Raw genomic sequence first — 13,361 nt, forward strand, 5'->3', positions numbered from 1 at the left:
CGAGACCACATCAAGAATACGTCCACTCAAAAGGGCACATCGCTCCCTTTTCCTTGTTTGATCACTGAATTATGCCGCCGAAAAGAGGTTCGTGATATTCCTCGGGTGGACAGAAAAGTATAGGCTGATCAAATGATTGATTACACTAAATTAGAACCGGGGACTAGGAAGCGAAAGCGGGTGAGCACAGAGCCAAGAGCTTCGGGGACAACACTGGATGCTCATATTCTTGAGTCCGAAGACTTGGCCACCGATGATGAGGAGACCACTCCCAGCCCTGCCCCTCGAGCACCGAGGTCTGACCCTCCGAGTTCTTCCACTACAGTTCCTACTGATATGGTTCCGCCACCCACCACTGCAGCTCGTGGAGTGTCTGCCGAGGGTATGCGAGTGCTCCGGGCAGCAGATGCTAAAGTTAATTGGTTGGTTGAGCAGCTTCCCAATTTTGTGAAGGAGGCGATTGAGGCAGCAATGGCACCCTACACTCAGGCGATCACAGATATTAGGAAAGAGCAGGACAGAATTAAGGAACATGTTCGCCACATTGATCGTCGGTTGGAGCAGATTGAGGGGGGCAGTGCAGGCGGCCTCCCTGCCATTCGAGCAGACCTAGCTAAGGTCAAGGAGGACATTCGGGTATTGAACGTCCACGACATTGAGCTCAGTGCACCCATTCTGCCATCCGGTGCCTCCTTATTCTCCACTAGGCCCATAGCGCCTACCATGCCTTCGGGAAAAAGGGTGGAGGAGCCAGTTGGAGAGGAAGTAGAATCTGAGGAAGAAGAGGAAGAAGAGGGGGAAGAAAGCGAGGAAGAGTTTGATGAGGAGTTGGAGGTTGACCCAGCTGTTGAGGAGACACGTACTTCCGCCCGAGCTGCTGGTATCGCTGAAGATGAGATCGACACATATGTGGCCATGCAGCAGTCCTTTGAGGCGAGCAGAAAATCTAGGGGGGGCTCTCGACCCCCGAGGGCGGGTGAGGCCAGTTCATCCACCGCTCCTCCAGCTGACACACGATTGCCCCCGTCTGTGGGGCTTGAGATATTGACACCCGAGAGAGGGGGTGATCCTGCGACACTCCCATTGATAGTACCTCCATTGGAGGTACTCCCTGCTGATCAGACACCATCGGACGCCAGGCGTCCATCGTGAGTTACTCATCCCTTGTACTACATTTGATGCATTGGAGACACTGCATATTCCTTTTGTTGGGGGTAGGACAGCTCACGCGGCATATGTTTGTTTTTATTATATATGTTTGTTTTTATTGTTTTAGGATAGCTTATGTTTAAGTTTGTACACTTGTAGTTTGTCATTGCCAAGTATAATAGTGATGGTTGATCGGTTTATAAATTTTTCTTGTTTCGCTTTTCCATCGTAGTTTGATAACACCCCTCCCAAAATTCTTGCATATGTACTCAGAGGGGAGGAATAACACTAACATGACTCATTTGGTGACACACAAATGTTTTGCAAGTCTAGAATGATGGGTTGAGAAGTAGTTAGAAGTTAGCAAAGTAATCCATGTGACATGTGCGTGAAAGGTTATTGTTCTAGTCTTGTGCATAATTGTGATCTAGAACTTGCCCGGAAAGTATCTCAAGGCGAAATACTAAACTACACTTGTTTGAAAAAGGATATTTGGCTCTCTTTGAACCGCCACTAAACCTGAAAACTCCTACCCATTGCATTGATATCCTAGTTAACCCATTTTTGAGCCGTAACTTTGTTTTTCTTTTCTTTCATTACAACCATATCCACCTTTTATCACCCTATCTCCCTAAGAAAATCGAATACGCTACAATAGGCTAAAACGCATAAGTTTGGGGGTGGTAGCTAACAAAAAAAAATGTATATGTAGATATTTGTGTAAAGAAAGGTGTGTATATGTACACATAAATCGTAGATTTAGCAGTGAAAGCAAGGGTGTGAATAATGGTTGTGACGTAAGGAATAAGTGGGGAAACTAGAGAAGCAATAACGATATTGGCAAAAGGAGTCACGAATTGGCGGATAATGCTTAAATGTTAAAGAAGGTACGGATTAGGTGAAGGGAGCGTGCTCGAAAATGCTTAGGGAGACGTCAAGTCACTCTTACCCAAATTTCACCCCACCGTAACCCCGAACCTTAGCTATGACCCGCAACTCCTAATTGATTTTGAACAAGTGTGTTTACATTAGTGGAGAAATACTTAAAGGGCAAGCTTATGGCACCACATTTTTTGTACTTGTACTTGTTCTTTTCTGAGTGTGAGTGGTTCTCTCCTTGTTCGTCTTTTATCCCAGTTGCTATTCGTGAATATGTGTGTGGGGGACTTTCTTTGGTCTTTTTGTGAGGGCATGTGGATTACTAGGCTCAACGAAAGAATTACTTCTTGACGCTTCATTTGAAGCCGTTTTTTTTAAAGATAGAGTAACCTTGTGTCATAAAGTGCAGCAGTTGGTTAATTCCCACCTTTTGAGGAAAGGCACCATGTCTCGCAACAAGAGGGAGGGGAACTCGTATTTTGAATAACTATGTTTTGACTGATCACGATCATCACTGTAGTACCTAGTAATTGGCATATGTTGTAGTTCTGTTTTAAATGCTTGAGGACAAGCAAAAGTACAAGTTTGGGGGTGTTGATGAGTCGTGAAATTACGGCATATTCGACACTAACTACTTAGTCTTTTGCACATCCCCAAGTACTTTTGATGTCGTTTCTCGTGTTTTTGTTACAATTTGTAGAATAACATGTGCCGGAAGTAACTTAAAGCAAAATGAAGGAAAATGAAGCAAAACGCCAGCTGAACGGAACAAGGGCATCACATGCGAGTCGCATGTGCTACATGCGAATCGCATGTGATGCAGCATCTGCTGACAGAAAGAGGATAAAGAAGAAACCATGTGTGACACCACATGCGACACCACATGCGACTCGCATGTTGCACATGCGAATCGCATATGGTGTCGCATATGCTGCTCAATAGACGACTGAAGATGTCACACATGCGATAATTTGGTGCAACATGCGACTCGCATGTTTCACTTGCGACACCAAGTGCGAGACGCACCTGATGCACAGGGGCATTTTTGTCTGGAAATTGTTCCCGTTTTGGACATGCTATAAATAGATTTTCTAGGGTTTTGGATTATTTATTCTGCAGTTTTTAGCATAAACTCTTGTGGAGTTCATTTATTGTTGGTTGGTGAAGTATTTAAGAGATTCTTTTGGATTTTGTTATCTTCTCCATCCAACACCTCTGTAAGATTTATGAATACATTGTACATGATTGTTTTATCTTTAATGAATATTAGTAGCTAATCCTCCAACTAAGGTTGTGGGATCAAATGTGTTAGTTATGTGATAGGGTTTCATATTCATACTACATTTATATGCTAGTGGTGTCTTCTATTAACTCTTCAAGCATTAATGTCTTGTGATGGTGTACAACATTACTTGTGCCTTAATACCATTACTTTGCTTGGAAAAGAAAGTAGAGGTTAGGAAAAGAGTTAATAGCAACAATTTGGGTCATTAAATCCATCTAATAGCTTGAGCTAGGAATAGGAAAGCTAGTTGAGGCAACATGGGAGTTCTCTTAAAGGAAACATTCTAGGGCTTGGAAAAGCCTAGGATGAAATTTGCTGATTTGGTTGGAAAACTTTTGGCAAAAATCACGTAACCTTTGGCTTAACGCACCTAGGCATATAAATAAGTTGAATTGATACCCAATCGTATTACTTTCCATTTGAACCACAACCTTAGTCCCATTTACCAATTGTTTACATTATATAACCATTCTCAGTTTTTAAAGAACAAACTACAATCAAACTTTTATTATATTTCCCTTCCCCTGAAAATATAGACTAACAGTCGGGTGTTACACTTATTACGTATTCTTCTTCATCGTATTCTCTGTGGGATTCGACCCCAACCTTGTTGGGTTCTATATTTGACAACGACCGCTTACTCCTGATATTAAAGGTGTAATTTGGGTCTATCAAATTTTGAATTTTTGATAACGTCCAAATACACTCCTCAAAGAGAAAGTATACATGGTCGTATGCAATATATTTACCCAACTATGAGTCGGGGTCGATCCCACAGGGAACAATATGCTAGGCGATTAAGAAAGTAAGGAACTTTCACCAACTACGCTAAAGTCAAACGATGGATAATATTTTGGTTTTTTGAGAAAGATTATAACTAATGCGGAAATGTAAACTAACCTAGAAAGCGAGTAAAATGATCAATGGCCACAAGCATGGATAAAAGGAGATTACACTCAAGTAACGATCCAACGTATTTTACAACTAAGAGCGGGTTTATGTCAATAGCTAATGATTTCTAAAATCTCATTGAAAGTCTTCCAACCAAATCAATGAATTTCACTCTAAGCTTTTCCAAGCCTTAGAGTGTAATATTAGGCACAATCAATTTAACCTCAAGTAACTATCCTCTTCCGAGCTCAAGTTATTAGATGAGTTTAATGACCCAAATTCTTGTTAATTAATCTTTCCCAACCTAGATTTCCTCTTCCGAGCTCAATCTAAGTAAATAGGTGAGTCCTAGGGTTAGCTAAACCCTTTGGAAACATTCAAGAACGAGATTAATTAAATCAACAAAGACCCACTTCAATAGCAATAAGAATCATTCAATACATAAGCATAACAAGAGTTTCAAACCAAACTTTAATCAAGAATACTTTCATAAACGAGATTCAAGTTATGGAATAGAAAGCTACACACTTAGATAATCAATACAAAGCAAGGAATTGAAGAAATGAATTAAAGGTTTAAGAAATACTCAACTAAATCTTCAAATCTTCAACCCAAAGTGTGGTGTAGAAACCTAGTCTCCAAAACTTATAAAAAACTGCCAAAGATATCTATTACAAACCCTAAAAGAGTATTTATATCATTCCAAAAACGGGAACAAAATCTGGCCAAAAATACCCTCATGCACAACATGCTGCACCATGTGCTATTCGCATGTTCAACATGCTAATCGCATGTTGTGCCAAAACCGTAGCATCTGGTGCCAATTTCTCTGTCACCACATGCTGCACAACATGCTGCGCCATGTGCTACTCGCACATGGTGCCACTTTCTCTGGCAGCAGATGCTGCACCACATGCTGCTAGCATGTTCAACATGCTGCACCATGTGCTATTAGCATGTGCTGCCAGAAATGTTGATTTGTTCTATTTTTGCTCTATTTTGGTCCGTTTTGCTCTCCGGGCATCTTTTCCTACAAAACAACATAAAAACACAAAAAGTAACAACAAAAGTGCTTAAAGAGTCACAAAAACTTAAGGAATTAGCATCGAATATCGCATAATTTCACGACTCATCAACACCCCCAACTTAAAGTCTTTGCTTGTCCTCAAGCAAATCAAAACAAAAATCTCAATGAGGAACCACTTTAAGCACAAAAACATTACTTTGGTTGGTATTAACAATTAGGCTACAAGCATGTGAAGCTTCAACCAAATAACTCCCTCATTTCAAAATACAACTTCAAGAATGCAATAGAGATTTAAAACTATCAAGCAACAACACTCAAGTCTCAATAAGTGACTCAAAACCACTAGCTTACTAGATATGCTCAGTTGATTCAACTTTGGATTTTTCAACATCACCAATCTATCGTAATCCATATGCCCTCACAAGAAAGAAAGTCCCAAAATCACTATATTCACAACAACAACACAAGGGACAAATACACAAAGTCACTCACACTCAACAAAGAAGTTCTAGTGCTAACAAATATCACACCATAAGCTTGCCCTTATTTTCGTTCATCACTAACTCAAGAACATTCGGTTGGAGATCACATAGGGACTTTTTAAGCTTGTAATGTAGGCTTAGGGAAGGGTAGGATAAGTATGTGGGATACAAGTGACTACGCCCTCCTTGAACACTACACGTACCTTTTGTCCACTTTCCTCTTCATTTCAAAACATCACTCCTTCCTTTGCATACTAGTTTTCCCAATTATTCAATTTTTATTTTTTTATTTTATTTTTTTATTTTTTTTGCACAAAAAGTTTGCAACCTTTTTGTATTTTTAAAATTTTCTTCCTTTCTTTTGACTTTTCCACAACACCAACCTTCACCACTCTCAACCAACACTAACACCCCCAACTTAGGCTTTTGGCCTCAAATTCACAATTTCATGTTCAAGGAGAGAAAGGTTCAAAAGAGAGACTTTTTATCAAAAAGGGTAAAAGCTTGTAATGTGGCAATAAAAGAAAAGGTTGTAGGCTCAAATGGGGTTACTAGTGATATTATTTATGCAATGGTAGGCTAGAAAGGCTAAAGAGGCTTTTTCAAAAATCACAAAGATAGCCCAAGGTCATCTCTCCAACCAACATAATCAAAATTAACATTGAACGACTAACCGGGCAAGTTCTAGATGATAAAAGTAAACACAAGATTTATTCAACAAACACTCACCACACATGGCATATGAACCAGTCTAGATGGATCAAGTAGTGTAATATCTCATAATCCAAAGTAAACACAACTAGTAGATAAAGAGTCACCAAATGAGCCAAAAAGTTGTCACAAAGATCATTTTTTCCTATGCACCTTGCTTTTTAACATTCACAAAACAATTTGGAGAGGTATTCGCATTTCAATTTCACATGCAAGAGACTAACTCTATTAGTACCAAACAAGCCAAGAGTTTTCACATTTTTCCTCAAAGAAAATAAAATAATCAGAGTGACTAATCCACAACATGTCAAAAGAACAAAATTTTAAAAAATTTTGAGCAAGTTTCAAAATATAATGTGCTACCACATGCCACCCCCAACTATAAATATTGCAGTGTCCTCGCTGCACATAATTGAAACAAAACATAATCTAAAAAAAATAAAAAATAACTGGCATGACATGCGACCCTACATGCCATTCGCAAGTATGACTTGGGATTCGCATGTGATGTCACCCGATTTTTTTTATTTAATTTTTTTTTTGCTTTCTGTCACCATGTGCGACACGACCTGCGATTCTCGGGTCACCTGCGAATCGCAAGTTATGACACCAGGAAAAAAAATTCGCAGCTTTTACTGGTTTCTGGGGCTGTCCGGATATCCGATATGCTCAAAACAACTCCAAAAATTCTGAAACTTTGCAGATTAGTCAAAAACCATAAACTAAACTATTCTAAAAAATAAAATTTCAAAAAAGATTTAAAATTTTTAAAACGATGGGTTACCTCCCACCAAGCGCTTGATTTAACGTCGCGGCACGACGGTTACCTTTACCACTTTTCCTTCCATTTGGAGGATATGAATTTGCGCCCCAACTTTGAATCAAGATTATGATGACGCTCATGGGGCGGTGGTAGAAAGTCAAAGAGGCCAACTCTCAGGTGTCGTATTTTGCATTTCTTGGCCCGTAAGTGAGGCATGCCATTTTGTCTTCTTGGCATAGCAAACTTCAAAATGAAAACGCTTTGATCTTCATCTCCAAAATTATCCATAGGCTTGGTTGGTTCAACTTCCATATCATTCACCAAGCACAACGTTGAAAAGTGGCTAGAATGAGGTCCAACGCGCTCAAATTCTAAATTTGCATGAATTTTGACATCCTCACCCAAAAATGAACTAGAGTCTTCAAAAACCATTTCATGAACTTTTTTATGCAACTCTAGTATCATTTCTTCAATCTTGGCATCTTGCATTATTTTTGGATTGGTCGGTTGGCAATTCACCATTAGCTCATCAAAATCAATCTTGACCTCTTCTTCATTGGAAACCAACTCAAAACTACAATCCATGACCCTTTGATATTGAGCATCACATGCCTCAATCTTTGCATTCAATTCGGCCTCCAATTTTTGGATAGTAATTTCAAGTAGCTCCACTTCTTGACTTTGCTCAACATGTATTTTTAGAATTTCTTCCATCATCCATGAAATGCCTTCACGGTGATTTCCATAGGCTTCAAGTTGTTGAGCTTGATTCATTAGCCAATCTTGGCTCAAAATTTCCATTTTGTCAAGATTTTCTTCATTGTGAGAGTCGTCCAACTCTTGTAAAAATCCATCCATGGTGAGATACACCTTTTGGACAGTTTCATCATCTCCATGTAGAACTTCTTCCCACAATTTGGTCAAGACTTGCCCATATTTTTCATTCTTCCCCATTATGCTTTTCAAGATTTCCTCAACTTCTTCTTTTCGGGAATTGGAGATTTCTTCTTCAATATTTTGCTCTTATTCTTCAAGTTGAACCATTTCTTCAATTTCACAACTTTCGTTGTGGTCACAAGAACTTTCAGGCTCATCTTGAAAATTTGAAATCTCTTCTTCAATCAATTTATTTTGAGGAGTAGACACTTCCATGACAATTGAGGAATTTGTCTCTTCAAATGAATCATTCATTCTTTTCATAGCTTCTCCATTTTCTAAAATGGATTATTTGAGGAGCTTTCGCTCTTCCTCCATTTTAGCTTCCCGATCTAAGTATGTTTGGAGCATTGCCATGATGCCTTCATATCCGGCACTTTGTCCTTCATTTGTCATATCATTGTCCCTGTCAAGCTCAAAAGCACAACTAGCATTTTCATTAGAACAACTTGGGGGAGGGGAAGTGAAATAATTGGGACAATCACCCCAATGTCCACCATGACCACCACATATATTACAAATACTCTCATCATAGGATTGAGACGATGCACACATCTCTCTCCCGGGAACATATTCACAATCTTGCCAATAGTGGGGTCCTTCACAATATGGACATGGGTCATCAAAATATGGATTGCAACCATCAAACCCATTTTCATTCCAAGATGCCATGTTTTTTTTTTAAAATTTATTTTAGCAAAAGCAAAAACTGGACAGTTTTTCAGAGGCAAAAACTGGACAGTTTTGCAGTTTTGCAAAAACAGATCAGTTTTTTTTTTTTTAAATAAAGCAAAGAAAGTTTGGACCAAAGCAAGTTAGCTTAAATCCCAAACTAACCCAAATACGCCAAATTGTTCCCCGGCAACGGAGCCATTTTTGATAACGTCCAAATACACTCCTCAAAGAGAAAGTATACACGGTCGTATGCAATATATTTACCCAACTATGAGTCGGGGTCGATCCCACAGGGAACAATATGCTAGGCGATTAAGAAAGTAAGGAACTTTCACCAACTACGCTAAAGCCAAACGATGGATAATATTTTAGTTTTTTGAGAAAGATTATAACTAATGCGGAAATGTAAACTAACCTAGAAAGCGAGTAAAATGATCAATGGCCACAAGCATGGATAAAAGGAGATTACACTCAAGTAACGATCCAACGTATTTTACAACTAAGAGCGGGTTTATGTCAATAGCTAATGATTTCTAAAATCTCATTGAAAGTCTTCCAACCAAATCAATGAATTTCACTCTAAGCTTTTCCAAGCCTTAGAGTGTAATATTAGGCACAATCAATTTAACCTCAAGTAACTATCCTCTTCCGAGCTCAAGTTATTAGATGAGTTTAATGACCCAAATTCTTGTTAATTAATCTTTCCCAACCTAGATTTCCTCTTCCGAGCTCAATCTAAGTAAATGGGTGAGTCCTAGGGTTAGCTAATCCCTTTGGAAACATTCAAGAACGAGATTAATTAAATCAACAAAGACCCGCTTCAATAGAATTAAGAATCATTCAATACATAAGCATAACAAGAGTTTCAAACCAAACTTTAATCAAGAATACTTTCATAAACGAGATTCAAGTTATGGAATAGAAAGCTACACACTTAGATAATCAATACAAAGCAAGGAATTGAAGAAATGAATTAAAGGTTTAAGAAATACTCAACTAAATCTTCAAATATTCAACCCAAAGTGTGGTGTAGAAACCTAGTCTCCAAAACTTATAAAAAACTGCCAAAGATATCTATTACAAACCCTAAAAGAGTATTTATATCATTCCAAAAACGGGAACAAAATCTGGCCAAAAATACCCTCATGCACAACATGCTGCACCATGTGCTATTCGCATGTTCAACATGCTAATCGCATGTTGTGCCAAAACCGTAGAATCTGGTGCCAATTTCTCTGTCACCACATGCTGCACAACATGCTGCGCCATGTGCTACTCGCACATGGTGCCACTTTCTCTGGCAGCAGATGCTGCACCACATGCTGCTAGCATGTGTTGCCAGAAATGTTGATTTGTTCTATTTTTGCTCTATTTTGGTCCGTTTTGCTCCGTTATGCTCTCCGGGCATCTTTTCCTACAAAACAACATAAAAACACAAAAAGTAACAACAAAAGTGCTTAAAGAGTCACAAAAACTTAAGGAATTAGCATCGAATATCGCGTAATTTCACGACTCATCATTGGCCCAGGTGAGGCACATTGATACATTTGCAGCTACTCTCTCCGCAACAAAGGTGTGCGACATCACACGGAGTAGGGATGAGACCCTCCGTACATCTCAGGCTACCAGTACTTCATTGCTAGAGCTCATGGGTGAGCAGGCTGAGCATGTCACAAATTCAGTACCACAAGGCACAGAAGGATTGTCCACCACAGAAGCCTCCACAACTTCTGTAGCTGATGCCACCCCTTCTTCTGAGGCACCACCTCGGCCTGCTGTTCCATCTGCATCTTCTATTCCTCCGTCAGCCGCAGCATCAGCTTCTGAGGATCTCTTTGTCCTGAACAGAGCCAACTTCAAAGAGTTTGCAATCAAGGCAGAGCGTGCTGATCAGCAGGTGACCCGGATATTACAGCAGTTGGGTAGGTTCGTCCGGCAAGATATTGCACCAGAGTTGGAGCCTCTTCAGAAAGATATGGAGAGGCATCATGCTAGAGTCAATTCCCGACATGACATTTTGGAGATGCGGATACTCACTATTGAGAAGAAGAGTGAGTCTGGTACTTCGGGAGATCTGAAGACCGAGCTTGCCCAGCTCCGAGCTGAGATCGCGGCCCTTCGGACGAGAGAGCAGGTTATTATGGATGACCCGACACCACCAGCACCAGTCGCCAGCATTTCCGATTTGATCAGAGTAGTTGACTTGGTGACTGAGGATGAGCCTCGGGAAAGTCGCAAGAGAAAGAGGCCTGTCACATTGGCTGATGATGATGAGGAGGAGGAGGATAATGAGGATGAATACCTCGAGCTTCAGGAGGGTATTCGGCGGTCACGCCTGGACATGAGGTTCACCAGCGCTTCTTCCAGCACTAGTGCTATCCCAGCGCCGGCCAGGCCAATCATGATAGCTCCTCAGGACCTGCAGCCACAGAGCCAGTCAGCTCCACCACTTCAGTCCACCGAGCCAGCAGCAGAGCGGACTCCCATTCAGACTGCTGCTGGGGAGGTACCTCAGCAGCAAAAGCGGGATTAGAGTATTTCAGGTCGGCACCACCACCATAGGGTGATGGTATGATTTTTGATGCATTGGGGACAATGCTTCTTCTTTTTGCTGGGGGTGGGGTAACCTGATGTACTTTTCAATATTTATATTTGTTTTATGGATTAAAGTAATTGTGATTTTCATGGTTGTTGCATTTTAAACTTATGGCATGGATTTTGGATGACAAAGGATATTTATGATGTGTTTTATGGATTGATTTGAAATTGACCCCTCCAAAGTTTTATTGCGTACCTCAGGTTGTAATGAATTGACATGCATGGTTCTTTTTGTGACATCATAGATATTAGAGTGTGTATGAATTGAGTGTTCAAATCCCTATGCCATTGTGAGTGTGAGAACTTCTTGTGTTCATTATTAGCATATGTGGATCCAGAACTTGCCTGGTAGGTCGTGTTATATTGCTTAGGATAGTCGGTTGTGAAATGATCATAGGCTTTCCTTATGAATAGTCACGTCAGCCTTAAAAAGCCCAAAACCTGTTCTATATGAATATCACTAGTTCCCATGTTGAGTCTTTGACTTTTTCTCTTGATTAGCTGTAACAAACCTTTTCCCCCTTTCATGACTTCATTCCATCTTTGCACCCATTCCCTCCTTGAAACTACTAGAGAAAAGAGGCAAATCGCCTAAGTTGGGGGTGGTATATGTGTGAAGTAAAGGCCAAGAGCCTAAAGCTGGGGGTGTGTGAGTTGCATAATCAAGGACTAGATGTGATAGTGGATTAAATTTGAGAAAAGTTTATAAAAAATAAAAATAAAAATAAAAAGAGAGAGAATTTCATGTACATATGTGTATGTATATATATGCATATACATATAGTTTTATAGCAATAATAATATTGTCTCATAAAAAGATTGTAAATTCTAGTAAGAGTAAAATCACGTCTTAGTCATGAGTTGAAGAATGAATAGATTGGGCATAAGAAGAAAGGTCAAATTCTGTAGTGTCGAGGAGGATGAGTCACTAATTCCCAAATGAGTATCCTACCCGTCCCCGAGCCTACATTACAACCCAAGAACAAGTCCTATAGTGATCACAACTGAACTATCTGAAAGTGTTAGGCATTGAAATTAAAGGCAAGCATATGGTATCTACACTTGTAAATCATGAACTTCATTGTGAGCGTGAGTGCTTTCTATTCTCATCCATCCTTCTCCCAATTCTTATTGAAAATTTGTGTGTGGGACATTCTCCAAGCAAAGTGAGGGCATAATGGCGAATACTCGCATGCATAAATGCTTCTAATAATGTATGTCATCAATTGAAGCGTCAAGGTCAATTCTAACAAGTTTGTTTTGAAAGAACCCTGTTTGGGAATGATGAAAGAGGGAGTTGATTTGAAAAATGCACATGCCGGTAGCGATGAGCAAACACCATTGTAGTCACTTTTGCTTTATTTTTAGCATAGTTGCAATTTTATTTTGTGGTTGTTTTGTCTGACTTGCTTGAGGACAAGCAAATATCCTAAGTTGGGGGTATTGATGTGCCGCGAATTTATGGCACATTCGACGCCTTTTTACTCTGAATTTGGGTTGTTTTCAAGTAAGTCTGGCTCTCGTTAAAATGTTTTGTTGTGTTTTAGGAAAACAATGGCCCAAAAGCAAAAAGCAAAGAACAAAAGAAAAATTGGCCAGAAATGAAAAATCGACGGTCCGTCATTCAGCCGACGAACCGTCCTTTGAAGCGTCGATAAGCTCGATTTTCCAGTGATGACAAAGTTGAAGACGACAAAGGACGGAGGCATCGACGAAGCGTCGAATTGATCGACGGTTCGTCGTTTGTGTCGTCAAACAGGATCTCTCAACAAAAGGAGAAAAAGACGGAATACTCGACGGAGTGTCGAACTAGTCGACGGCACCGTCAAATGGAACACACTGCTGAAGGTACAAAGGACGGAATACTCAACGGATCGTCGAACGATCGACGGTCCATCGATCTTGCTATCGGGGGCACTTTTGTCAGTTTTCTGTTGTGCGTTTTTGGAGCCTATTTAAAGTACA

General features: G+C 40.0%; 1 protein-coding gene across 1 annotated transcript; it reads left to right on the forward strand.

Moving 5' to 3' along the window:
* Window positions 1-10,080: 10,080 nt before the first annotated feature.
* Window positions 10,081-11,331, forward strand: LOC132601834 (uncharacterized). The gene is made up of 3 exons (XM_060314894.1): window positions 10,081-10,144; window positions 10,352-11,004; window positions 11,113-11,331. The coding sequence occupies exons 1-3, from the start codon at window positions 10,081-10,083 to the stop codon at window positions 11,329-11,331; spliced, it is 936 nt and encodes a 311-aa protein (XP_060170877.1).
* The last annotated feature ends 2,030 nt before the right edge of the window (window positions 11,332-13,361 follow it).

This window comes from Lycium barbarum, chromosome 7 (assembly GCF_019175385.1).
Source record: "Lycium barbarum isolate Lr01 chromosome 7, ASM1917538v2, whole genome shotgun sequence".
In the NCBI taxonomy this organism is placed as follows: Eukaryota; Viridiplantae; Streptophyta; class Magnoliopsida; order Solanales; family Solanaceae; genus Lycium; species Lycium barbarum.